The 27891-nt window shown below is 35.1% G+C and overlaps 3 protein-coding genes across 4 annotated transcripts; all 3 read right to left on the minus strand.

The window, feature by feature from the left end:
- Positions 1-8556: 8556 nt before the first annotated feature.
- On the minus strand, positions 8557-11899 carry LOC113691680 (methyl jasmonate esterase 1). Its single transcript, XM_027209940.2, has 2 exons — positions 11439-11899; positions 8557-9047 (listed from the first exon to the last, which is right to left on the minus strand). The coding sequence occupies exons 1-2, from the start codon at positions 11862-11864 to the stop codon at positions 8766-8768; spliced, it is 708 nt and encodes a 235-aa protein (XP_027065741.2). The 5' UTR covers positions 11865-11899; the 3' UTR covers positions 8557-8765.
- Positions 11900-18689: 6790 nt separating this feature from the next.
- On the minus strand, positions 18690-21960 carry LOC113691644 (dirigent protein 17). The gene is made up of 2 exons (XM_027209882.2): positions 21563-21960; positions 18690-19414 (listed from the first exon to the last, which is right to left on the minus strand). The coding sequence occupies exon 2, from the start codon at positions 19371-19373 to the stop codon at positions 18927-18929; it is 447 nt and encodes a 148-aa protein (XP_027065683.1). The 5' UTR covers positions 19374-19414; positions 21563-21960; the 3' UTR covers positions 18690-18926.
- A 2864-nt stretch (positions 21961-24824) lies between these two features.
- LOC113691871 (protein WHAT'S THIS FACTOR 9, mitochondrial) lies at positions 24825-27720 on the minus strand. 2 transcript variants are annotated; one of them, XM_027210194.2, is made up of 2 exons: positions 27114-27720; positions 24825-26159 (listed from the first exon to the last, which is right to left on the minus strand). In XM_027210194.2, the coding sequence occupies exons 1-2, from the start codon at positions 27540-27542 to the stop codon at positions 25311-25313; spliced, it is 1278 nt and encodes a 425-aa protein (XP_027065995.1). In that variant the 5' UTR covers positions 27543-27720; the 3' UTR covers positions 24825-25310. The 2 variants fall into 2 exon arrangements, 1 of the variants encoding a protein (XP_027065995.1); XR_011815890.1 differs by lacking the exon at positions 24825-26159 and adding an exon at positions 26225-26696 and having other exon boundaries at positions 27114-27249.
- Between the last annotated feature and the right edge of the window lie 171 nt (positions 27721-27891).

Genomic DNA, 27891 nt, shown 5'->3' on the forward strand with positions numbered 1-27891 from the left:
TAATCTCAAATAATGTGTTAAGGTACATGAATAATTTCACGTTAGAAAATGTCAACAAATGGACCCCTTATTCTGTTATGAGAGGTCAGTGTAATTTTCAAAACCTCAAGAGAGGTCAATGAAATTGTCAAAAAACTCAAGAGCAGTTTCTGAAATTATCTCTATTGTATAATCTAATCAAAAGTACATAGAATATACATTAGTGATGGTTTAATTCAGAGTTTTGTTTTCCGTCCTTCCTTCGTGACTAAATGAACTAAGACAAATTTAATGAATAGAAACTACTTCAGCCATTTTATGTCGAATTAGTCATTAGTTAAACCAAAAGGTATTCGATATTACTAGTTGCCAAGGCCTTGAGTTAAATCACAAAAATTATGAGTCGTCATTTAGAGTCACGTTTTATGGATTAATTCCTTAGATTATAGCCATAAAAAAATCAGTAAGTTGTTACTCTAACAATGTTCGAGTACTAAACTATGCATGCAGCACTAACGAAGCATGGTAGGGCAATTTTCTTTTTTTTAAGCATGAATGATGCTATCGTGCTCAATCAGTATGGTAGCGTCGGTCAAGTAAAAAAAATGCTGACGGATTCCTTTTTGTTACAGATGCTATCACAATTGTGGAGCAAAAAAAAAAAGGTCAATTGATTCTGGCCATCAAATATCCCGTCTCAGAGACAAGTGCGACATATTCTATTTCAGGCAGGCCCATTATCTAGTCGAGGTAGACATCACATGCATGACTTGTATAATGAAACTGTTGGTGAACTTAGCGTTCAAACTTCAAATCATGGAGATAGACACTCAACCTCGACACAAGCCTTTGAGTCAGCAATTTACTCTATTTGTATCTCTACCAATGACAAATGTGCATGCCGCACGCTAGCTACACACTTACCTTCGTTTAGAGAATATGTCATGCCACCGTTGCCCTTACCGACCATTGGTGCATAGAGCATGCCATCACTACAGTTTTCGCCTTTTGCCACACTACCCACACCCTCGCCACACAATCCTGGATTCGAGGCATAATTTCCACTCTCATCACATTTACCTCCGTATGGGTATGTTTCCATGGCATCAGTCTCTTTTTCATATACTGAGTTACACTCTAATATTCAGTTTCCTTAATAGAACGAGCGGTATTTCTTCTATTCTAAAATTTTTTTATTATTACACTTTCGAATAGCCAACTGTCTTTCCTATCACCGACCAACCTGCATCTACATCCGGACACTTTCAATTAGGATATTTTTCCACATTTCGTTCCAAAAATGATTAGATAGTAGTGATAGTGCCGAATCATCCACAGAGGACGACGTTGACCTTGATAGTGCTTCTAGGGATGATGCACCTCCCTTATTCCTTTGTGAACGTCAAAGACATCAACCAAAAAGATTTTATTTCTCACCCATAATACCATGTGATAAGGGCAAGAGTAAGGGCAACATGCATCCTAAGCATTGACGTTATCATTTGTTGGAATGTTTCTTAATTTTATCATACAAATGATAGTTATCCTTATTTTTAGATTTCATCATTTGACATCATCATATTTTTCTTCTTTTCTATTTGTTTGGCTTTTATTTTTCTGATTTCAAGTATAACAATTTTATATCTTTCTAAATACAACAATATAACTAATTCTATTAATAATTTTAATTACTTAAACCCTAAATGGTAAATCATATACCCTAAACGCTAAACTCTAAACCCTATTAATCGATTCAACAAAAAAAAATGAAAAATGAGTGGCTGCCATGCTTGTGCGTAATTATTGGCTGCATTGCTACATACAAGAGCAGATGAGAGCATAGATCTTAGGGAAAATGCCGCTTTTCATCCCCAAACTTTGGGATAAGGACACATTTCGTCCCTCAACTTTTGGGCACGACACATTTGATATCTGAATTAATAATTTTTTACCAATGTCATTCTCAAACAGCAATTTAGCTAATTTTTAACGAAACTAGTCACGTGAAAATCACATGACCATTAAATAAACTTAAATGTCTTTGTTTGAAAAACAAAATCAGGTGAAAATACAGCTATCTTCACTTTCCCTTGTCCGAAACCAATCTAAACTTTCTCTTTCTCTTCTAACCCTTTTTCTTTTACTTCTGCAACAACAAAATCGCATTCCGTGAAATTTTAGAAGATCAAAGAAGCTAACCTACTGTGATTAAGTAAGAAAGTGGAGAAATATGTCGGTGCGAAAGAAAGAGTTGAACAATCGTGCATCCCCAATTATGGTAAGTTGTCCAGGGTTTATTAATTTGTTAATTAAAGTGTTAATAATGAAAAGTTTGACCTTTTTTTGGCATTGTATGTAGATGTGGTCCTTCATGTCTGTTTGTGATGTTTTATTGACTTCGTTTGGGTCCAGCTACAAAGTTTGACATTTTTTTTTAATATGATACATATAGGCCCTTGATGTCTGTTTTGAATATGATACTTCATTTGTAATCTTGTTAATGTTTGGTCCACATTGTTTGAAAAGATTACTTTTTTTAATGATTAGAACATATATGCTTGAATAATAAACTTGTAGTCCCTTTTGGATGGTTAAGTTATAATAAAAAATATGATTCTGCTAAATTATGAAAGTAATGGTTTGGTTATCCGATTCTGTTAAAATATGAAAGTTATGTTTTGGTTACTTATTCAGTATTCGATATATACAATTTTTTTTAATTATCAGAACAAGGTAGCTCACTGATTACACTAAGATGTCACTGTGGAAGGTTGATTTTCTATACTCCTCAACCACATTATCAGGGCGGAGATGCATGTGTTCTTGATTACGTTGAGAGTATAGGTTTGAGTATTTTTGAAGTAGATAGATTGATTGAGGCTGCTGGTGTATTTGGTCACAAAGTGTACTATGGTTGGGAGAACAATAGCTTTAAAAGGATAGACAATAGTAGAGAATTGCATGGATATATTCAGAGGACTGCTAGTTCAATTAGGGAAATCATCTTGTACCTTGAAGTCTCATTCCATGAAATTCTGGTTCACCAACTTGGCTATGATCCTTATGAGGTTGATGAGAATGAAGAAGGTCTCGGTAATGGTAAAAATATAACTGCAAATGATGACCATGAAATGGGAGGGAATGATAACAATGAAGCTAATTCATCCAGTGAATCTTTCCTCTCAGCAGTAGATTCTGATTATAATCAAAGTGAAGAAGATAATGCTAATCTCAATGATAACATAGATAAAAATGCTGAATGGTTGGGTGTAGAACACTATAAGGAATTACAAACTAATTCGGCAAAACAAAGACAGGTTGAGGCTAATTTGGTTCAACCTAAAGATGATGATGTAGCCCCTGATTCTGAATCAGATTTTGAAAGTGTGCATGAGTCTGATGATGAAAATGGTAGTAATAGGTTTGTTGTGTTCAATCCCAAGCACATGGATAATCCAATATTGGAATTAAATATGTTTTTTAGTACCATCAAAGAGTGCAAATTAGCTATTATAAACTACAGTGTGAGACAGGGTAGGCCTTGTAAATTTGTGAAGCAGGATTTGGTTAGATTGAGGGCAAAATGTAGAAGTGAAGGCTGTAATTGGCAGATTTATGCTAGAAAATTGGGTGGTGAAGGAAGTATACAAATTAGGACATTTGAGAACATTCACAAATGTGGCTTTACCTATGAAAATCCACTTGTAAATTCTAGATGGGTTGGTAGAAAGTATTGTGAGTAGTTTAAATCCATCCTAAGGTAGATGTGGAGCATTTTAGAAAAATAGTGATGAAGGATAGCAAATACTCCTTCTCAAAAAAACAAACATATAAGGCTAGAAAAAAGACTTTAGACATTATTCATGGTAGTGAAAGTGACCAATACAGTAAGTTATGAGCCTATATGCATGAAATGCAGAAATCTAATCCTGGTAGCTCTATCATATTAAAAACTGTGGATGACACTTCTAAAGGGCAGCAAAGGTTCCAAAGACTTTACATGTGTTTTCATGGAGTGAAACAAGGCTTTTTAGGTGAGTGTAAGCTCTTGATTGGAGTAGATGACACATTTTTGAAAGGAACAGTAGGGAGTTCTATTGATTGCTATTGGACTAGATACTAATAATAGCATTTTTCCAGTTGCATATGCTGCAATTGAGAGTGAAAATAAGGAATCCTGGACATGGTTCTTCAAGTTACTTAAAGAGGATTTGAAAATTGAGAGAGATTATGAATGGACTATCATAAGTGACAAGCAAAAGGGACTAATTCAGGCTTGTGGTCATGTTTTTTCAAATACAGCTCATAGGTTCTGTGTAAAGCACTTACACAACAACTTTTCTACTTCTGGGTTCAAAGGTGAAGCTCTAAGGAGAGCATTGTGGGCTGCTGCAAAGGCAACTACACCAGCAGAATTTGTTAGGAAAATAGAAGACATGGCAGTAATTGACTTGGATGCTGCCAAGTAGTTTGATGATAAACCACCATCTCAATGGAGTAGAGCATACTTTAACACCTATTCGAAGTGTAATGTCCTATTGAATAATATTTGTGAGTGTTCCAACAGTAAAATTTTGGATGCTAGAAAGAAGCCAATCATTGAAATGATGGAATTACTAAGGCTGTATATGATGCAAAGAATGCAACAGAATAGAGACATTGCTAGACAGAAATGGAAAAACTATATGTATTGTTTTAGAATCATTGAGAGAGTACAAAAAAAAAAAATGGATAAGGCAACACAGTGTTTTTCTTTCAAATCGAATGATGACTTGTACGAAGTTTCCAACTCATATGGTGATCATTATGCTGTGAACATTAAAGAGCACACTTGTTCATGTAGGAGATGGGAGTCGACGGGAATTTTTTGTTCCCATGCAATTGCTGCACTTTGGTTAGCTAAAAAGGATCCCATATTATATGTATCCAACTGGTATACAGTTGAGACATACCTAAAATGTTATGAAGGAGCTATTTGTCCAATGAATGGGGAAGAAAATTGGGAGAAGACTAATGTTGATGGTCCAAAACCCCCTTTGTATGGTAAAGCAGCTGGAAGACCAAAAAAACAAAGGATAAGGACTGCTGATGAAGAACAGCAAGGAAAGGAAGAAAAGGCCAAGAAATTGAGTAGAGTGGGGCAAGTAATAAGATGCAAATACTGTCTGCAAAAAGGTCACAGTGTGAGATCTTGTAAACTTAAAAAGGCTGAAAACAATACCTCAGGATCTGGTATACAGAGCAATGAAGTTGCCAATAATACAAGATCTGATGAAGTTGGCAGTAGAGACTGCAATGAAGCTAATTGCACTAAGTTTCTGGTTACATGTACTCCCCAAATATTTGACAAGAATCCAAATAATAAATCTGCCAAAATACCAATAAGCCTTTTATTTCAACTTTTTTTATGTCACTGTTTCATTTTCTCACCTTCTATTCAATAGTTTATAAAAATTGAGTCACTACGGGTTGTTTTCCTTTTTCTTTGCAGAAATGACCACATGCAAAAAATAGAGTTCAAGATGGGTCAATGCATGATGCTACAAAGTTTGCAAATTCAACTGTAAGTGTGGTACATGTTCACCACAGCAACAAAGTTTATCATAGTATCTTCTAATTATTTATTTGGAAGATGTAGGAGACTAATCATTTGGAAGATGTTGCTGTTACAAGTTCTGCCCCAGCTTCTCCTAATTTATATGAAGTTTTCGGTCTAAAAAAATCTCAAATAAAATACAGCCAACCATTACATTCAAAAAAAGAGAAAGAGAATGTGCAGATGCTTGTCAAGGCCAAATCTATCTACATGGAAGTTGCTACTGCTGCTACTGCTGCTACCAAACGAGTTGTTGGTTCTTCAAAAATGAAGGGAAAAAACAAACTACTATAAATGTTCATAGTAGATGCCTTGCATGGATCTTTTATTTTGATGTAGATTATGGACTGAAGTTAACAGTAGGAATTGTCCTTTTGTGATGCTGACATCTTATTTTGGTGGTGGTCACCTTTTTGTTTATGGTAGTGATCCTTTCTCTCGTTTAAGGATCAGATATTGCCATTTTTACTCTTTCATCAACTGAAAAACTGACAAAAGTTTGAGTATATTTTGAGTATTTGGCAAATATTGAGTATTTGGCAAATGTTGAGAGACTCTTTTATTTTTTGGCAACTATTTGGCAATTCAAACCAATACGCACTTCTATTCCCCACTCCATATTTTTGTCATGTTTGGTTTTGCATATATATTGATGTAAATTAATGGACTATAACTTAATTACACTTTTTCTTAGTAGTAATTTTTCTCCCTTTTGAGATATGAGATTCATGTTTTCTTGCTTTCTCTGGTTCAAGGGCTTTTAATCAAGAGCCCTTAATTCAGTGATGACAAATTCTACAGGTTAAACGTATTGAACTTGGGAAACAATTCAAAGAAACTAAGTAATATAATATGGAAGAAAAGAAAAACTCTAGTACCTCAAGTAAATGACAAAACGTTAACTCATTACATATAGTGGTTAAGTTTAAGACTAAATGTACATAATGGTTTACAGATAATAAATAACTTTCAAATTCTAGTGTCATAATTTGTGGCTGTTGAAACCAACAACGTTGACTCTTGAGCTCAGATGCTTTTCTTTGGCTTTATCTCTTCACACACACACACACAAGGAACAAGCAGTCCTACGGATCATCTTCATCTAGTCATGCCATCATTCTGCTCAGAAATGAAAATCAAAAACTGATCAGTGATCTTACCAAAATCTGACCATTTCAGGCCATCATGGACTCGGTCAACGATTTCCTCATGGCCTCCAGCAAAGTGAACCTATTGCAACACCATCCACAACAGCAGCCATCTTCGTCAAGAAATCTACAAAAAAAACTACAAAAGCCTCATCATAATCATCTCATTCTGTTTTATCATCCTTGTTTCTCTTATCATAAGCACCATAATCCTATTCTAGCCAATGCTAGTTCTACTGCTGCTAATCCAATCAAAAACAGTACAAAAACCAAAATGAACTAGATTTAGCAGCGCCAATTCAATAACTCACTCCAAACTCAGCACTAACTTTCGCTCCATTACATGTTCAGTCTTTTTTATAATAATAGACATAATCAGCAGCATAGCCAATAGTATGATGATGGCAATTAATATTTTTCCCTTCTACGGCTTTTTGCAATTGTTTCTTCCATTCGATTCACCCTTCTTAGCAAACCCGGTATAATCATCCTTCCTCTTGTACAAATTGGTTTATCATGCCATTCAAAATATTTACACCTATCAGGTCTCTACAAATATAATCCCATTTAAAAACATCAACAAAGCACAATTTAATTTGAGTTGAAAGAGTAATAAAAATAAAAATTTTCTTACAGGCCATCTCGAACAACTATAGAACCATCTCCCAGGATTATCATCCCCCCATGATGTTGCCATTTTTTGCCGCAATCCACAGCCACAGAGCCAGGTGTTGCTGTTTGATGTTGATGATGATGACGACTCAAGACTTCTCGATCTCATTTTACGGAAATGCAGCCACAACGCTGGGTATTGCCTTATGCTAGTTTCTTCTCGATTTGTTGATAGAATTTGATTTGGAAGAGGGGGTTTACTCTCGGAGAAATTTGCAGACAAAGCTTAGTCTTGGAAATTTGCAAAGGAAGTTGCCAAAGTGAAAGAAAAAGGGTTAGAAGAGAAAGGGAAAGTTCAGATTGGTTTCAAACAAAGGAAAGTGAAGACAGTTGTATTTTCACCTGATTTTGTTTTCAAACAAAGACATTTAAGTTTACTTAACGGTCATGTGATTTTCATGTGACTAGTTCCGTTAAAAATTGGCTAAATTGCCGTTTGAGGATGATATAGTCAAAAATTATTAATTCAAACATCAAATGTGTCGTGCCCAAAAGTTGAAGGACGAAATGTGTCCTTTCCCCAAAATTTGAGGATGAAAACCGGCATTTTTCCTAAGTTTCGTTCAAAGTGTCAACTAGGAAAAATGATCCAACTAGAATAGTGTAAAACCTCAACGTGCATCGGATTTGATGGTTTTTTTTTTGTTTTTTACGTGCATGTAATTAATCAACTGACCCCCACAGAAACAGTAATAAATTAGGACTAGAAAAATTCAGTATAATAAAAATGGCATACTCGCAAGCTGCTCTGAAAGATAAAGAAAATTTCTCAGAGAACTCATATTTCCAAAACGTTCTGGAATTGGACCCAAGAAATTATTTCCACTCAAATCTGATAGAGTTAAACCCCATGAAATTGCAAAATAAAGGTGGAATGGACTCTGAGATCATGTTAATTCGAAGTTCTAATGCTTGGAGAATCCATTACCCTTGGAATGTCAAATGGAAGTTGCTCCGTGAAGTAATTGCTGCTAAGATCCATCCTGCCAGCCCACTTAAATTTACCAATTTCAGGTGGAAATTGGAGTGCTATCCTCCACTCTATTTTTTTTTTTTTTTTAAAGGACCCTCCACTCCCGTTCACAAGCAAGAGAATTGGACAAATTGGCTATGGTAGGGGGAATAGTACCCCTTTTTTTTTATACAAAAGTTCCTGTCAGTATGAAAACTCTTAAAGCTTTTACAATTCACCAAAAAAGATGAAATAATACTCTACTCTTTGGGGTTGAATAGTCGCCTGCAACATTAAGAGTGTCAAGGAGATACACCATTGCCTATTGGTTACCTGATAGATAAACCAATATTTTATCGTGTATCGCATGCATAATTAATGAACATCCCTATTGACTGCTATAGCGAATTTCTTCTCCCTAGACCATGGAGGTAATTTCGAGCAAATTGGTGCAAAGTTCTTGAGCTTTAGATATCATAACCATGTGATCTGCTTCTTTTATTTCCTTGGCCATATCTGGAGGATTGTTTTCTACCATCCATCTTTGCACATCCGCCGGCATCGCTACATCCGACCCACCAATGAAATATGCCCGACGAACTGACCCATATTTTTCCTTTGTAACCCTAAGTTGTTGATTTGACTCCTGGTCCGTGAAGAACTTGGTTGGTCTTACTAACAACGTTGCAAGTTTTAGATCCTATTGAAATAGTTGACCATAAATTGATGAAATAAAATTGAAGTAGGCAGGGTATTGTATTTTGCTTGCTTTTCTGGTACAAGAGAAAAGAACTTCTTCAACTGGAAGTGCAACAATTGATTTATGCTTCAAATACATATTTGGTTAATGATTCTTGTAGAACAGAATCAACTTCACTTTCGTGGAATTGCTTGTGATGACTACGCTAGGCCGACAGCATGAGGGACTTATCTATCAAGCTAGTAATCAACAGCTCAAAGAGTCCGTTTGCAAGGTGTATTTTTTGGGTATTTATTAAAATTTTTATTATAATTTATTATAGAAATTTTTTTATATATTTAAAGATTTGGAGAAAAAATTTCTTATTTTTTCCTTTTCTTTTCTTTTTGTTTTTGTCGTTATTTCTTCTTTTTTTATTTCTTCTCTCATTGTTGCTGTTCTTCTTCTCCCTCCTGGCATCTCACTCTCCTCTCTCCTTCTTTTTTTTTTTCCTCTTTCTTCCTCTCTCTTTCTCCTTCCTTCTCCTTTTCTCCCCCTCCTCTCCTTTCCTCTCCCTTCTTCTCCTACTTCCCCCTCTCTCTCTCTCATTCCATCCTCTTCCCCTCTTCGACGGCCTCCGATTGCATGACCAGAGGTTGTCGGAATGGGGGAGGGACCGGGGTGAGGCCGTGAAGAAGAGGGAAAAAGGAAGGAAAGAATGGATGGAGAGAGAAGAAAGGGGAAGAAGGAGAAGGCGAGGGAGGTGAAGAGAGAGAGAGGAAAAAAGGGAGAAAGGAGTCCGTCCGTGGTGGTGGGCTTAGGTGGAGGAAGAAGAAAAAAAGAAAGAAAGCAAAAATTATGCGTCATTTCAGTATACAAAAAACTTGGCTTCCGAACAGACTCTTTAATGTGATTCGTTTACGATATATAAAAAACAATTGAAGATATAATTCATCAAAGAGATATTTGTCCTTGGAAAAGTTTGGACCTGATAAAGAACAGACTTGTTCATCAAATCAGGTATAGTTCACCTTTCCCTGCCTGAGTAACAATTTTATCAGATGTCCCAAAAGCCTGGGCACTTGTCAATAGTCATATAATAATCTGAAGGTAGTAGTGCTCTTCCATTGGTGGTGGGTCCGATGATAAGCAGGTAAAAGTTTGTTTTGTATTTTGAAGACAAAAGTTTTACATAATTAATATTTAATTAAACGTTATGTGTTCTTAGTGCACAAACAAAAAAAGCACAACAAATGAAATAATCCCAACTAATTTGTGTGTGAATCATTCAGAATTTCCAGCCGCCCATTAATGGGTCTTGGAAGAATCTTTTACCTCAAGTGGTGAGTTTGTATAAACTCTCTTTGCCAAGAATTCGTTCCCAAAGAGGATAATTGCCTGGGTACCTCCAGACACATTAATCTTCTTTTGTTCACTATCTAGATAAAATTCTGGTCCTGGACAAAACTATAATATTCGTGGAAAGGAAACGGATCAAATTATACAACAAAATGAACTGAAATGAAATCACGAAACAACAAAATTAAGTAGTGGAAGTCAAATGAATCAACTACACCTTTGGAATGGAAAACAAATTAGTATGTCGAAGTTGGGGACCCATTAGAAAGATAAACTAACGAGAGTAGACCAAGAAACCTTAACGGGGGTGCTCTTCCAGTTCTCTTATCACAAAATTGTCACATATGACCAGTTTGTGACACAAAATTATAGTGTATATTGAAGTGAAGGAAGTAGACATTTTCTAGAAAATAAAATTTTTTAAAAAAAAACGTAGAGTGGCAACGTATGGTACATTAAATTGAGATGATGTGTTCAAGAAACAAAAAAATTTTCAAAAAAAAAATAATTTAAAACGTACCTCACATTTTATCGAATGAATTTTTTTTCTGTCCCTTTTCAAAGGGTAACTTTGCGTCTTTTACAAAATCAAGTCGATAAAATTTGGGATAAAAAAAATTAAATTCCATTTGTAATTCAATAAATGACTCGAGTCATATTCATTTTTGCTCCTAAACAGATAGGACTTATCCATATTGTGTTTGAACGATTTTTCTATTTCCCAAATATCTGTTGCCGTATTTTTCAAAAACCGCCGATCACTTGGGTGGATAATTACCATATAAATCAAATGCTTTGGAGTAAGTGGATACAAGCATGTTTTGCCAGAATTCAATCTCTTTCAGAATACTGAATTTGAGCCAAGTGAGCTTATGTATGTTCATAGAATTCTCTCAGTGGTCCTGAACCAACCATTACGACAGACATTAAATCTCTCATCTGTTTGAGAAGATTAAAAATTTTGAGCATTTACAAAACTCTTTTGACTGTTTTTCTACTATTTAAAAAACTTAAAGCTGCATATGCATCATAGTATAAACTTGAGGTCTAAGCAGTAATACATGCCCTTTCGTCAAGTTTGTCTAGGGGCAAGTCAGGACCAAGCATGTGAGCAGAAACAAAAACAGCAAAATCAATTTTCTCTGGATATCTTTCCATGGCTGAGGAAACAGCATAGCCACCCATGCTGTGGCCAACAAGAATGACTTTTTCCTCCGGCGAAAGAGCGTCCATGAACGAGAAGAGTGGTTTGTGGTAGTCATCAATGGTTAGCACTTCTCGAATCCGCTCCTGGTTTCGCCCAGATGCAGCTAAGTCTAAGGCTGTAACTTTGTGGCCTGCCTCTTCTAACAAAGTCACTAGTTTGTACCAAGACCATGCACCAAGACAAGCACCATGAACGAGCAGAAAGTGTGAACGATTACCTACCATATTGAACTTTTCAGTCTGTAGTGTTTTTTTTTTTGTGCAATTCAACATCTAAAATGCACTAGTATATGTAAGCAAGCATGCCTAGACATTTGATACCTGGGCATGGTAGGCCCAATGGCCAACAAAAGTGCTAGACATCAAGTGATCACGCCTCCTGAGTCCTGCCAAATGCCCGGTTGGTGTCTTCGGCCCCATTCCCCATGGATCCTCATTAACAAATTTCTATCCTTTTTGTTTTCAATCAGCGTCACTTATTTATTCTGTACCTACTCTCTTGTTTCTATTCTAAGCGCATTCTAAAGGAGGGCCCAACTTGACTTATAGGAACCGACGAAAATTGAACCATCATTGAACTAGACAGGCGCACTACCTACTTCTATTCCTACTCTAAGCATATTCTAAGGAGGAGAGCCCAACTAGACCTAGAAAGGTATCGACGGGTACTGAATCACCATTAAATCAGACGAATACACTACACGCCGTATAACTTTAGAGAAGGCCACTTAAAATGGCAAGCCATATATAGTGATAAGCAATGGAATGCAAGATTTAAACCCTTGATCTAACACCCCCACCAAAATTTAAAATTTTTCATAATGACCAACAGTCCAAATGGCTGCTGTTAACAAATTTCTACCACATGCCCCGATTTTTAAGTTTTCTCACGTGAGACTTCAGTCTTACTTGAGCCAGATTAGTTTAAAAGAGGCAAATGCAACATAAATGATCTTCATTTCTCTCCAGCATTCAATAAGTCTTATTGTTTGGCCTGATTCCATGATTCACAAAACTCTGTAATCTTCAAAAATGCATACAAAATCCCAATCTTTTCATAAAGGAGAGGAGGGAAAAAAAAAATTTTGGTAAACACGTTACAAAGAAGCGTGTGCTATGGATATAAATCACAAAATTGCATAATTATGAGAAATTAAAAACAGTAATCCATAAATTCGTCTGCGGGATTGATACCAAGAAAATCAGTTCTCTCCTTGCCTCTAGATTTCTTGGAGGTTCCAACAGCATTGACCATCTAAAAAGAGTGATGCTAGAGCAATTCTCCATGAAGTATTTGTCCTCAATATTGGGATGCCAATATTACTGGATTTCTTTCTTTCTTTGGCATCAAAAACGGACAAAGGCATCCTATGTAATAGAGATTACAATAATCTTGCTTGGCTAGTCAACTCATGGGCTACAATAACCTGATTCCTGGAGACTTTCTGGAATACAACTTGTAAAAAAAAAAAAAAGAAAGTTACTACTTGATTTACTCATTACTATTCAGTATAAATATAGACATTTTAATATGTATGTCCTTTACTATATTAGGCACTGAGAAGACTTAAAGAGATCAAGGGGCAACTTTGACAAGTACTGAACCAACCACTATGACTCAGACGAATACCTAAATACCCGTTGATAAAAATTCAAGAAAATTCTGAATAATAAAACGTGGGCCAATAGACCAAGATCGACACCCAAATAAAGTCTCAAGTCTTTAAGCATGGTGCTCCATGTTTGTTTATACCAGGGAAGGTTGCTTCCACGGTGGAAAATGGGATGAACTTCGCACCCACCATGCACTCTACTCTTGCACGCAGAAAATGGGGCTATCAGCTTTGCTTAAAAATGCGTGCCAATCATCGATATGGACGCGTATTAGGTAGTAGTAACTGCTCCCGCGTGAATAGTCCAGCAGCAGCGCCTCTTACCAGTGAAACTTGAGGTCACAAGTTCGAGTCTCCGCTCCGCTGGATTCCTCCGCGCACTTAACATGTTCGGGCCTGGTTGGGACGCCGGGTCCGGGCCGCAGGGGATTAGTCGGGCCCCGTAAGGATTGACCCGGACACCCCTGTGTCGACAAAAAAAAAAAAAAGGTTAATTCCACTTTGTCCCCCCAAACTTTGGATAATTACCCACTTCAGTCCCTAAATTTCAAAATGGGACATTTAAGTCCCTAAAACTTATAAATTAGGACACTTAAGTCCCTAAACTTATAAAATAGGACATTTAAATTCCTAAACTTATAAAATGGGACACTTCGACCACCAACAGCATTCAAGATTCTGTCAATAATTTTCCTTAATTAAAAGGTATTTATAAGTTTAGGGACTTAAGTGTCCCATTTTGAAGTTTAGGGACTGAAGTGGATAATCGTCCAAAATTTGGGGGGACAAATTGAAATTAACCCAAAAAAAAAGGTAGTAGTAAGTAGTAACTACTAGTGTAGTACTTTTGACAAAAAAAAAAAAAAAAAAACTACTACTGTACTAGTTTGCTTAAAAAATGTGTACCAACCGATATGTACGTATGTTAGGTAGCAGTAACTACTAGTGTACTAGCTCGAGCACACTGCCGTCGGCAGGCATTCATTTCTCTACTTCAGCTCAGCCTTGTCCAGATTGCATTTCTTCCGCACAAAATTTTTTTATATTTTTTTTATGAAAATATTTATCAATCATCTATTTATCTTATATACATTAAATTAATATAATATATTTCTTTGTTATAAAATTTCTAAAAATAACAATCTAAATGGAACATTGAGTCTGTGATAAAATTTAGTGTGGTTGGATCGAAAATTAACCAAAAATTTTTTAGAATAGTTACAGTAAAATTTTTTGAGATATGATATATGTGAAATGAAAAAATAATTTAAAAATATATTTTTAATGCAAATTTTTTAAGTAACAACGTGTGCTTTTTCTTGTTAAAGTGATTGGTCCCTAAAATCAAAGGTTTTTTTTTTTTTTTGGTAATCTCCCGGGAGCAGGTGGAATCATTGACATTAGTTTGTATGAAATTGGATCCAAAACAAAAAGAAAGGATTGATGAGCTCGCAATAAGAACAAAAATAAAGTAATCAACAAACACGACAAACGTGCAACAGGAGAAGCGTAAATTATACTTTGCCCCCAAATATTTCCAAAATTTGGGGGTCATTTGTTTTCTGCCACCACATTTTGCACGTGTTATTTTGGTCAAAGATTCTTTCTAACACGTGGTTTGACAGAGTAGTCAGAAAGACGAAATCATGTTTATCCCAGCCAAAGACTATGCTTTTGTGGAATTTATTCTAGCCAAAACAAAACTTGAACGTTTCTCTTTATGAATTCATAAGGGGAGCATGTTGAAATTATTGCAACAAGATTGCTACATTGATCATATGAAATTAGTTTAAGCATTAAAGTATTTTGCATCTTTACAAGTCAATTCAATGGAAGATTTTTCAAAGAAAACTTTTGATTAGTCATTTTTTATATCATTGTTTGAGTTAAGTTGATTAAATTTTGTTAAAAAAAAATATGGAATATTATTTTATTATAACAAATTTTTAGAAAAATTTAAAATAATTTTACTCACTATTGAAATTTGGAATTTCGAATATTTCTGAATTAATGGCCGATGAACACCTGTAAGTTTAATTGTACGTTGACATGAACAATTTGGAAAACATCACGCTTGCAAATATAGAAAAGCATAACGCCTTCTTCAGAGGACTAAGAGTGGAGTGAGAGGAAAGAGAGAAGAAAAAACGAATATAGAAGAAAAAGAAAGAGGAAGACCACCACAAGGTTCTCCTTCTTTCCAATCTATCATGACAATTCTTAATAAGTGGTGTTTAGCATCAAAAAAATATCAAGGGATAATTTTAGAAACCTCCCCTGAGATCTCTCACTATTTCACTAGCTTCCCTCCTTGTTTTAAAAATTATAGTAACGTCCCTTAAAATTAATTATCTTGTAATATTAGACCAAATCAATAATTAAAAAATGATATTAAGAGATAAAAGATAATATGATTTCATCATTGCTTCTCTTCTATTATATTATTTAATTAATTCAATATCAACCCACACATTAAAGAAAAATACAAAAATTTGCTATTTATCATTAGGGTTCAAATCACATATAGTATAAAAAAAATATCATTTTATATTTTTCACTTAATATAAGATTTAAATTACTCTTTTCAATTACAAATCCACTCTCAAATACGATCAATAGTAAATAATCAATAAAAATTGAAACCAAAATATTACAAAGAACAAACTTTAATATCATAAATATTCTTGTCAACATATTAATGTTAGATACTGAGATTTTTATGGTATTAAAGTTCGCTCTTTATAATATTTTGGTTACAATTTTTTTTAATTTTTTGTTGTTGATCTTATTTGACAATGGGTTCATAACTAAAAAGAGCAATTTAGATCTTACTTTAAATGAAATATATAAAATGATATACTATTTTTGATGCCATCTGTGATTTAATTCTTCATGATAAACAGCAAATTCTAATATTTTTTTAATGTTTGGATTGGTGTTAAATTAATTAAACAATTTAGTAGATGAGAGGTAATGGTGGAATCATATTATCTCTCTCTCTCTCTCTCTCTTCTAATATCATTTTTTAATTGTTGATTGGACCCAAATATTACATGATAAAAAAGCTCAAGAGAGGTTACTGTAATTTTCAAAACCTGAAGGAAGGACAGTGAAATAGTTAAAAACCTCAGGGGAGGTTTATGAAAACATTTCAATTCTTTTTTCTAGCATAGGGAGTTTTGGAATTTAAGAAAGGAGGGTGCGGAAGGGTGATTTAAGAAAACTTGTCCTACACTTAATTTAAATTAATTTAGTTGCCAACAATGGTGAAATACTTTGTATGTCACTTTTCTTTTTGATTAAAAAAAAGACGATTTTATTAATGTGTTAAAAATCGTCCAGCATAATTTGCTTTACAAAATCTGGAGGGAAGTTATTGGCAAAGCTACTACATTGCAAGTCAATAGTCGACGTCAAAGCATTTGATGTTTTAGTTATTTTTCTTTGACTTAAAAAAAAGTTACTGCCTTGTCAATGTTCTCCAGCATAAATATACAATACTGAAGCGAAAATGGACACATAGTTGTCCTCGATCCTGTGTTGGCAACTTTGTCTAATATTTTAGGTAAACTTGATCTTGTAGATAAGTGCTTTACATGATTGTACTGTTTGCATTATTAGTTGTATGTTCTAAAACGATCTAAATTTTTAAAACATGTTGGTTTACAAGACTTTCACCAAAACCAAAAAAAAAAAAAAAAAAAAGTTTTTTTTTCAAGACCGGATCTACCTATTTGTTATCGTTTGGGAAAAAAAAAAAAAAAAAGACCAGATCTACCTAAATGATGTTTTAATAATTTGTTGTCTCAGTTAGGATTCTCACACATTAAGATTTTGTTTAATTAAGATTAGTGAAGTTTCTTCGTTTAATTACAAATGCATTTTGACCCAATCGTCATAAATTCTTGCTTTATCATGATCAATAGTTGTATATGTACGTTACACAAGTGCAAACTCATCACTATGAAAAATGGCCGGAAAAGAATTGAAATCCTAGGAGAAGTGCTAAGGACTACTAAGTGTTTGGACAGGAGATTATTTAAAATATTATTTAAAATAATTACTGTAACATTTTTTGTGATGTGATGTATATGAGATACAAAAGTTAATTGGAAAAATAAAAAAAAGTGTGTTGAAAATTGCGTTTGTGATGCAAACAAATAATTTGGAGCCAAATAATGGCTATGCAAATCTTTATCTTTTTTTTTTTATGAGACATAATGTTATCTTTAACTTCTTTTTTTTTGTGCAAATAGGAGGTCCTGAACTCAGGTCTTGTTATTTTCTATCTTACCACCCAATCCAACCCATCCCTCTTCCTATGTTATCTTTATCTTTAATAAGAAATTGCAAGAAAATGAATGTTAAAGTTTGCTAATTGCAATTGTATGTAATTATCTTGTTCATCATTTTTCGTGCCAAAACCAAATATAATTTGCGACCTATAACCACACTTTCATGATTTCATCAACCTATTATAAACGCAAGAAAATACCTTCTCACGGATATAGAAGCCATCATTCCTCACAACCCAATTGCACTTGTTAAGCTTATATAAAAATTTGCCACAAAATTCACGAGCAAAGTCCCAAGTTAAAAACTGTAAAGTTTCTTTGTTCTTTACCCCATTCGAAATGCTAGACGTACGAAGTTGTCCTGATAAAATCTAGACTGAACTCCCAATGGAAATCATTGTTCAAATGGAGTGTGTGACATCCAAGCTTCTTATCTTTGGATTGGCAACACATTTCTACTGGAATGGTATTTCTTTGGGAGGTGATTCACCACTTGAACATAATAACCCTCGAAAGAAGCATTTACAAGGATAGTTTCGAAAAAGTAAAATGATAAGATGGAGACAATTAGAAGGTTTTTCCCCGTGGTATGTGCCATTTTGCGCAGTCAAATTTAACTCTTTAAATCAGAAAACCTTCTGTTTATATAGGGAGGTACATGGAAGATGGTCGTCTTGTTCTTTTCTGGTTTTTCGTTTAGAGAAAAGATGTTGGAGGACTTCGCTGGGGTTGAAATTTTCACAACCTTGCATGGTTAGAACTAGTTTTGCAGCCCGACTTACCCGACTTCAAATATTCTGTCCCCAAATTAGTCTCTATTTCCTCTCTTCCCAAAAGTTGTTAAAATAAAAACAAAAAAAAAGTTTGAGTTATCTATTTTAATTGATTTTGAATAAACTTTTCGCCCGATTATTATCGATTTGTTTGAGTTTAAATTATCAAAAAGTTAGAAACACGTGACAGCTGTACAAAGAAGGGACAGAGAAGATAGAAATTATTTTGGAGACAAAAGATTCGAAGCCGACCTACCCTACCTTCCCCACTCCACCAATCTTTTTCCGCCCGGTGGTTCCCCTTGCTGGCCATCATAAAATGAGAAATTCCATAGTTGAACTGTTTTCCCCCTTCTGGTTTATTTCGGATCAGCAATTCTGGAAATTCATGCAACAGTCACAACTAGAAACTACAAATCGGTCAAAATCCAATATTTTACTCCCATGTAAAACATACAAGTCCTAGAAAGTAGGCAACTAGACGATCATGAGATTTTTCTTCTTCAGTTATTAAAACCAGAATCGGGACACAACACCGTATTTAAATGGCAGCACAAATTCGGATGCAACTTCGCCTGGTGTATAACTGCTTGCTGGCTTTGATGAGTTTCCGACATGAAGCTAGCTTGTTCAAGAGTTACCATCGTTCATTGACTAACCTAGCATGTTACCAGTCCCAAGTTTTGCAGGCTTCTGCACAGATTTTTGTTGCCTCCTAATTATTTTTGCTGATATAGACTTCAAAGGCACCATGATATCCAGGGGACGAAGCACTTCTTCCAACTCATTCCATTCAAGATCTTCAGAGTCACCATCTTCATAGACCACCCTGTACCAGCACATTTCCTCATCATACTTGGCGACTTTTCCAGCATAATACTGTCCTCCAAATAATTTCAGAACTTCTCTTCCAACCAACCATTCACCAAAACCAGGATTTTCGTGTTGCTTAGCATCGCTAACAACATTACTAGTAGAAGGAGCAGAATCTCTTGGACCCATTGGAGGCAGGCCATTTATCACAATGGCAGGTTCTCCTGGTAGCTGAAAGATCCCTGTTACTGGCATCTCTAATTCTTCCACTTTGCACGCATTGTCCATTTATACCAGGTAACGTCCTTAATTTTGTGAAAACTAATGTCCTGTCCAAATAAGTTTATGATCGCATTGCCAAAGAAGAAGCCTAAGAAATTGAAATGCAAACAATGTCTGATAGAAAGTTGTGTTCTTTTACATGAAACCAACAAGCAGATCTCGCACTCATAATGAGTTTCAAGACTAGAAAAATTGGCCAAATAATGGCATATCTGTAAATGAGGTTGTACTCTAACCATAAAGGAAGTGCCAACAAATATTAACATCCTCAACTATAGGCAGAAAAGTAAAATTTTTACTACTAGTTTCTTCAACTGCAGAATTTTTAATTCAGCTTAAACCACACAAGTTATCATACTCCGGGGGGGGGGAAAGATATCGAGAATTCTACTTCCTCTTAGTTCCATAGAGTTGGAAACCCAATCCCCATATTCTCTACCTTTTGTTAAATAGATTTTCAGGAAACACCAATAACTTGATAACATTAATTTTAGGAATATAAAGTACAAAAACAGGATGGCCCCCTCCCAAGTTTTAAGCTTTTAGCACCTCCAGACACTCAACTACCAACAAATTCGAGAAAAACTGATAAAAATAACCACCCCACAAATCAGATTAGGATATAAATTCAAAAGAAGCTTGATTTAGGAAAAAGAAGGGCTAATAAACAAGAGCTTTTCAGAAATCCCAACCACAGATGGATTACTCAGTTGATAGCCCCCTACTTAGCATTCCTGCTGAAAGACCACATTCATATTTTCTAGACAACTTTGATTAGGCAAACAACAGTACATGCTAGCTATTTCTTTTGACACCAACAACTTCCAATTTTGATGTAATTATTAATTTATATTGGCAGTAAACAAACGTATCAACTCAAGGGTAGCAGAATAAGGGCAGAAGCTGGGGCATAGTTCCCCTTTTGACAAAAAAAGGGACAATGTTAAAACTCATTTTGGACATTGACTCACATATTATGCTAGAATTCTACAAGTATAACAAAAAGCTACCACAAAGTATAAAGAGAATGACCAACTTTACTATGTAGCTTACTGCATGAGCAAAGGGTTTATGCAACAGTTCATGCTAGCTAACCAAGTAACAAACGAAAAAAAAATCAGCGAACAAAAATAATGTCATTAGCATATAAAAAGTTAAAGACTAACTGATGAACAATCAGAACCAAAAGATCATTAACCTAGCATTACATACCACCAAGAACCATCATTAATAAAAGAAGCAGAAATCCCACGCAGACCCAAAGGAGAAATTCAGCTTATGAAAATAAATAGTTAGATTAGTTTACACTGCAAAGCCCAAAAATCTCCTAATGCATTCATGGTTATACACCTAAAAACCTATAACTCAAGATGCCTGAGACTAATAAAACTGTTAAGCTTCACACACACAAGTGTTTCCACCACTTAAAGGTACACTTGAATTCATGTTCCAATCATCAAGATGGCAAGAAGTCAGAATTAACAAGCAAAAAAAAAAAAAAACACCTAAATGTCTGCTAACCAAACAAAACAAAAGGCTAGTGTATGAACAATTATTCTCCCCTGCTTTAAGCAATCAAAATCTTATCTTCGAACCATCCTCACATATAGCATGTTTAAAACCTGAATGCACATCATGTTACTGGTCTAACAATTATAACATTGGATTAGTGGCCAACCACAACTATTATTCACAAAAAGTTGACAAATGAAATGCAGACGCTCACGGAGAACTAGCCAAATTCCACTACATGAATCGAAAGCTAGTCCAAACAAACAAGGTTCCACATTTTGATATGGATGAAAAGCTTTAGGGAAATGCACTAAAAAAGCGCTCAAAAAAAAAAAAAAAAGCTGATACGAAAAACTTGGAATTAATCCATTAGGGTTCTACATGTACAGGAGAGATTCATGAGCAGCCAGGAGAGATTACTTCTATAAATCAGTATATCCGCTCAGGTATTTCAATAACGTAAGGGCGTAGGAAAGTACCTAACACATTAGTACTAGTACACCGTTTCCATAAATTTCAAGAATTTTATAAGCCAAGAATAATCAAATTTAAAGAAAACAAAGACAAAATAGGGACCATTATGGAGAAACGCATCCAAGAAAATCTGATAAAAATCCAATACGCGATTAGACTGTTAACAAGAAATTATCCGATGAATTTTTCAGTTGGCAAGAAACATGTACCTCAGTAGATAAAGAACAGTGAGAGCTGAGCTGCAAAATAGTTTGCGAAGCCAAAGAAGAAGAAGAGGCACGTTGAAAAAAGGACGAATCTTTTCTGAAGTTTCTTTCTCAGAAATAATTCTCAGAAAAAATCCCCCATTTTTCTTCTCTTCGTCTTCTCTGCTTCTCCTTCCTCGTCGGAGAACACCCCCCCCCCCCAAGAAAACCCCGATTTTTCTCTATCCTCAAGTCTTATATTTGTCTATTTTTTCTCTATTTCTTCCTTAACTCTTTTCTTGCTAAAACCCGCTAAAAACCCGACTTCCCAGTCTTTTCATTTGCACCTAGAATTCACCTGAGGCCAAATTTGGGTGGGAGTGTAGCAGAGAGAAGACGTAGTAATCTTTCCAGTCTTGTTTGGCAGTTTGGCAATTGAGGATAAATGAGAATAATTTTAAAACTTATTTTTAATTACCAATGGAATTTTCTTTTTCTTTCTAATTTATTTCCTTTAGTATGTGGTGCTATAAATTTTCTTATTTAACAATATTTAGGGGCAAAATTGGCAGTTTGAAAAAAGTTTTCTCGTTTAATCCCCATTAATTCATTATTCTAACAAAAACATTTGTTGATAAATAATGAATATTCACATTAGGTATGATACTATAATTCCTTTAGATTTGGTATTGGATTAATTTCCTCCTTGACAAAATTGATAATCAAAATTTCATGCTAATGATGCTTTCTTTGCAAATTGATTTCAACAATACTATGCTTTCATGCTATCTTTTCAAGTCTTTTTAAGTCAATAAATTTGGATATTCCTTGGTGCTAAATATTATCGTTATTATTATTACTGCTCAGAAATAGAATAGTTGTTTTTTAATGTTCAATATACCGTAATATTTCATATAAATGTGGCATGAAATTTAAAAAAGTGATTGTAAAACTCATTTTTTAAAGTTTCAAAATACAAGCTTTTAATATCTGCTCTACCCCAATAGAGCCTATGGTAATTTGTTCACCCCCTGACAAAAATCGTATGCTAGAAATCGTAAATGAGGTCTGATTTCTATGCCCTGTCAGTACTTGAACATTGTCGTGTTTAGATTGCAATTTTTTGGAATTTTTACAGAAAATATATTAAAACAATTTGATATATATATATATATATATATATATATATATATGAGATAAAAATATGATTAGGAAATATGTTTACGAAAAACGTAAAGATTTTTTTGATGGAAAATCCCTTTCCAAACAAGGCTTGGCTTTAAACACCCTGCCCTTATTAGCCTAATGCTGATTCCATGATAACTTTACAGGCTTGACCAGGGTGATAGTTGTACATAACATAATGCGAATAAATGGTGGTACCAGTAATGTTTGTAACTGATATTAAATTGCTCAAATGTACAGGAAGATGTGGGTTGAATTAGAGAAATAATGTAAATACTCTCTCCGTCCCAATTATTTAGTCATGTTTCGAAAATCCACTTTAGTTAGTTTGTTTCTCTAACAAATGAAAACAATACTATCTAGAACACCCTAGAAACCAAAAAAAAAAAAAAAAAAGAGGCTCCTTAGAAAATGTCAAAGAGAGAGATGAAAAACAAAAGATTTTTTTTTCATTGCTTACCATAATAGCAAATGGATTTCATATGTTGTCATTTTGAGCTTTGATAATTTGCTATATTAAGACCTTGGCTGAGGCGAATTGAAATCTTCATGATCAATGTTAACCACTTAAGTTGGAGAAGCTTAATTTACTACCCATTTTTTCGTTAAGTAAACCTTACTGCCATGGATTGGCTCTCTCTCTATATATTGCTCTTGTTAAAAACTCATTTCGAGTAGATTGAAGCAAAAAATTTCAGCCGATAAAAATGAACAACACTATACTGAAAACCCTTTTCACCCTACTTCTATTCTCCATTTTTCTGTCAAACAATACAAAAATCCATGTTGCTTGCCAGAAATATAGTGTTCATATAGCCAATAATCTCCCCAACAATGCAAGTTCCCTAGATTTACAGTGCCAGTCAAAGGATGATGATGTTGGATTTCATATCCTTCAGATGTATGAAGAGTTCCATTGGGAGTTTTACATAGGTTCTTGGGAAACCAGTTCCAGTGTATACTCCTGTCAATTTTGGTGGGCAGAAAGAAATAAAAGTTTCGTAGTTTTTCACCATGATATAGCTTTTCGTTATTGCACTACTGGGTTTTTTGGTCTCGTGAACGACTGCTACTGGTATGTGAAGGAAGATGGTTTCTACCTCAGTAATAGTGGTACAAGCGCCGTTGTAGCCAGTCTTCCGAGTAGACATCACAAACAGAAAAAGATGATAGATTGGTGACAAAAATATTCATGTTGTTTCTAAGTTTCATATACTATGAATGAATTCCTATTATGTCAACCTTCGTTCGAGGGGTATTATGTTCGTGTAGCCAATAACCTTCCAAACAATTCCATTCCATTAGTAATGTAATGTGTTTGCCAATCCAACGATAAGGAGCTTGGATGTCACACTCTTCGTTTCAACGATGATTTCCATAGGAAATTTCGTCTAGATTATTTTGAAACAACTTCATACGTCTGTCATTTTCAATAGGATAAAAGACACAAAAATTTTATAATTTTTAACTTGGATTTGGCTCGTGAATTTTGTGGCAAAATTATATACAGGCTCAACAAATGCACTTGGGTTTGTGAAGGATGATGGCTTCTATATCCATGAAAAGGTTTTTTCTTATTTTTATAATACGCTGATAAAAGTGAAAGCGTGGTTATAACTCGCAAATTGTATTTTTTTGTTTTGTTAGTAGAAAAGATGAACAAGACAATTACATACAATTGCATTAAAGAGGCTTTACCATTCATTTTCTTGCAATTTCTTATTAGAGTATGTCTAATTTTATGTGGCTATTAAAATATGTACAACTATAGCACTTCTTAGTTAGTCCTTACCACTTCTAGTTCTAAAAGGACTTCAATATTGGGTGCAAAGTTATTTAACATAAGATAGATGCAGATGCACCTTTGGTAATACTGGGTGCAACTATTTGTCCATTTTCCCAACACTATTGAACAATTATGCTGGAGAACGTTTTGTCAAACCAGTGCGTTTCTTTCTTTTTGTCAGAGTGAAAGAAAAATAAACTGCCAGGTTGATACCATCCAATCTATGACATCCACAACTGGCGAGAACCTGGAGTTTTGATAAGATACAGAAAGAGAGAGACAGCTTTCCTGGCTCTTAATGCAAGGCACCATGAATACACAGAAATAAATGTATTTTCACAAGAAATCTCCATTGCAAGTGACATGTACTTCATGTAATTGGGAGACTGCAGCATACTCTTTGAGCTCCTCAAGGAAAGGATGAAACTGTCTGGGAATCCCGGGAAAATCAACACATGACGAAAATCTCAAAACAACTCCTTTCCCTGTTTTTCTTTAGTTCAAGTAAGCCAAGCCATTACTCCATCCTAGTTGCTGGTTCTCTACTAAATGGCAATGTTGAATCTCTTGGCAAACATATCTGTAAACCAATTACAAAAATCCTACAACATAAATACTATTCTCGCTTTGAATGAGCAATGAAGCCATCTGTAACACTTCTATACCAGACCATGCATCAAGCAAGAATGCTAAAATACACAGATCTAGAATGTTATACAGTAGGACCTCTCTACCTATAGAGCTAAATATCTCTTAGTCCAACCCAAAAAAATAAAAAGGGGTCATTCAGACAACTCAGTGCTAATCCTCATCAGACGCACTCTCCACCTCCGAAGTACCAGCTTCATAGCATTCATCACTTGTTTCAATCTCTTCTTCGTCGCTTTGACCTTCAACTTTGTCCTCTTCGGCTTCATCAATCAAACTGTCCAGCAGAGGTAGAACTTCAATCCCTTTACATCGGTATACCAACCCAGTTCTCATTACATGATGAAACTTATCCCTGTGTCGAGCAACAGGATGTCGCTCCACTAGTCTTCCCCTGCGGTACCCCTCTCTCAGTGCAACAGTAGTTGTCTTACATTTTAGTGATAAGTAAAATATCCCTGGGTACCTGGTAAATAGTCGAGTAAACCTGTGGGGAAGAATTAACTCCTCTCTCAAGGACCTCAAGTAATTCCTCTTTGTCTTCTTGTAAATAGTCAAGCTCAAAAATTCATGGAGCACACCAACAACTCTCTTCTCCATAAGTTCACTATTTGGGTCAATCCTCCTGGAATCCTCATAGGGAGAGATGTAGGGAAGCTTTTGAAATTCCTCCATCCATGCCTTCACCTTCTTTTGAGCCCCATAGCCTCTGGGAAAACTCATTGGGAACTCTAAAGCTGATTTTCCCCTCTTGAATTCCCGATACTTATAAGCACTTCTTCCATCAGCACCATTATCACTTTCTAATCCTCTCTTCTCATTGCTCTTTTGCAGCTCAGATACAGCAAATTCTTCTCGCCACTGAACAAGCTTCAAACAAGCCAATCCACTTGTTCCTTTAACAATCTGCAAATGATCTGGGAACCTTTTGACTAAATTCTTGTCAAAATCATCTGGCAAACCAAAATCCCATTTCAACGGATGTATTGATTGCAGAGGTATCTGCATATATAACAAACAAAACCCATAATCCATGAAGATATAAAGCATCCAAACTTACACATTAATTTGATGGTGCAACATCACCGCATCATGCTAGCATTCAACAAATACAAGAAAAGTGATCATATTTATTCATGTGTTGTCCTCTATAAGTATTGACACAAGATCAAATCAGCTAAAAAAGGGCAGATCTCTTGTCTATTCTAGCTCACAGAATTCCATGATATATATATATGCATAGGATGCAAAAGCGAAGACAAATATCACCATTGACACCACTTCACATCATTGTTGATTCTTAGGACAAAATCCATAAAGGTAGCACGAGAAATAATTCATCAACTCTTCAAACAGTAACAGCTGACCGTCAACAAATCTTTATACAGGAAGACACATCTCAACACAAATAGACCTCCAAACTATTCACATCAACTCCTTGGCATTGGCAGACGAACAAAAGCATATCAACCAAATTGCACAAGAACGGTCAAATTTTTTGGTTCATATGTTTCTCCTTCATCAAAGATAGTCCAACGTCTGCAAATTTAAAAATCAAATATTTATCCGTTTGATGCCCAACTTAATTAACAGAAGAATAAAAAGCAATAAAAAGAACAAAAAAGTAGTATTAAGAAATACAAATCACATTTTTATTCAATCTTGATACCTGATTAATTTTTTTAAAAAAATGTCATAAACAACCTCAATTACCCAATAACGATAACAACTTTAGTAAAATTGATTTCCCAAACGACAAGCCCCACAATTACTTTATACATAAGCAAAATTACTTACAGAAATAGCAGCAAGCTTGATGTCTAATTAAATTAAAAACGGCAAAAGCATAAAGCATAAAGCATATTTACCCAACTAAAACAAGACATAAACCAACAAAAAAAAAAAAAAAACCACACAAAATTTCAGTAAGTAAAAGTGAAAGCAAAATGAGCATACCATTTGGGACTTGGACATCATAAGGAGGCGGCAAAGCCTTTCAACTAAATCAGTCTGGCATTCATCAAAGACCTTCATTTCTTGCTGACGAAGCAATTTGGCAACATGGGTCAGCTCAAAACAGGCCAAAGAAGGCCATTTGGGGTGAGGGAACTCATGGAATAAAGTCGGGAATCTGCGAATGAAACGCAGCGTCGGGACAGTGATGCCCAATAGCTTCTGGGTATTTTCCAGTGATTTGGAGGTCAAATAGCCTGTGGAGGAGCGTGCTATAGCGTCCTTGAGAAGGCAGGCGGCTTTAAGGTCTGTTTGGACGTCGATTATGTGGTCTAAGGAGCGGTTCTTCACCCATTTCAGCCGGACTTTGACTATTGTTCTGATTTGTTGGAAATTGCACAGAAGAAATTGGCCCTTGCTTCTTCCGTTCATGAGTGAGTGAAAAAGAGAAATAAAAAAAGAGGCGGGAAGAAGAGCGAAACGCCGCCGTAAGGAGGCGGGAGGGGTACCTGTCCTCTATTTGAGTGTGTGTGAACCGGAGGAGGAAGAAGCAAGGTGGGAACAGCCAACGACGTCGTTTATTTTTTTCTCCTAATGTAAAACTTAATTGGGCCTTTATTTTGTTTCTTTTGATGATGTTAAGTCTAGTTTGGGCCAACTCACGATTCCAATCCCGAGCAAGTTCTCTCTTTTTTTTTTTTTTTTTTTTTTGGTCAATTAGCAACACCACCCTATTCGCGTGCTAATATATTATTATATATATAGTAGAAGAAACTTTCAG

This window comes from Coffea arabica, chromosome 6c (assembly GCF_036785885.1).
Source record: "Coffea arabica cultivar ET-39 chromosome 6c, Coffea Arabica ET-39 HiFi, whole genome shotgun sequence".
Taxonomy (NCBI): Eukaryota; Viridiplantae; Streptophyta; class Magnoliopsida; order Gentianales; family Rubiaceae; genus Coffea; species Coffea arabica.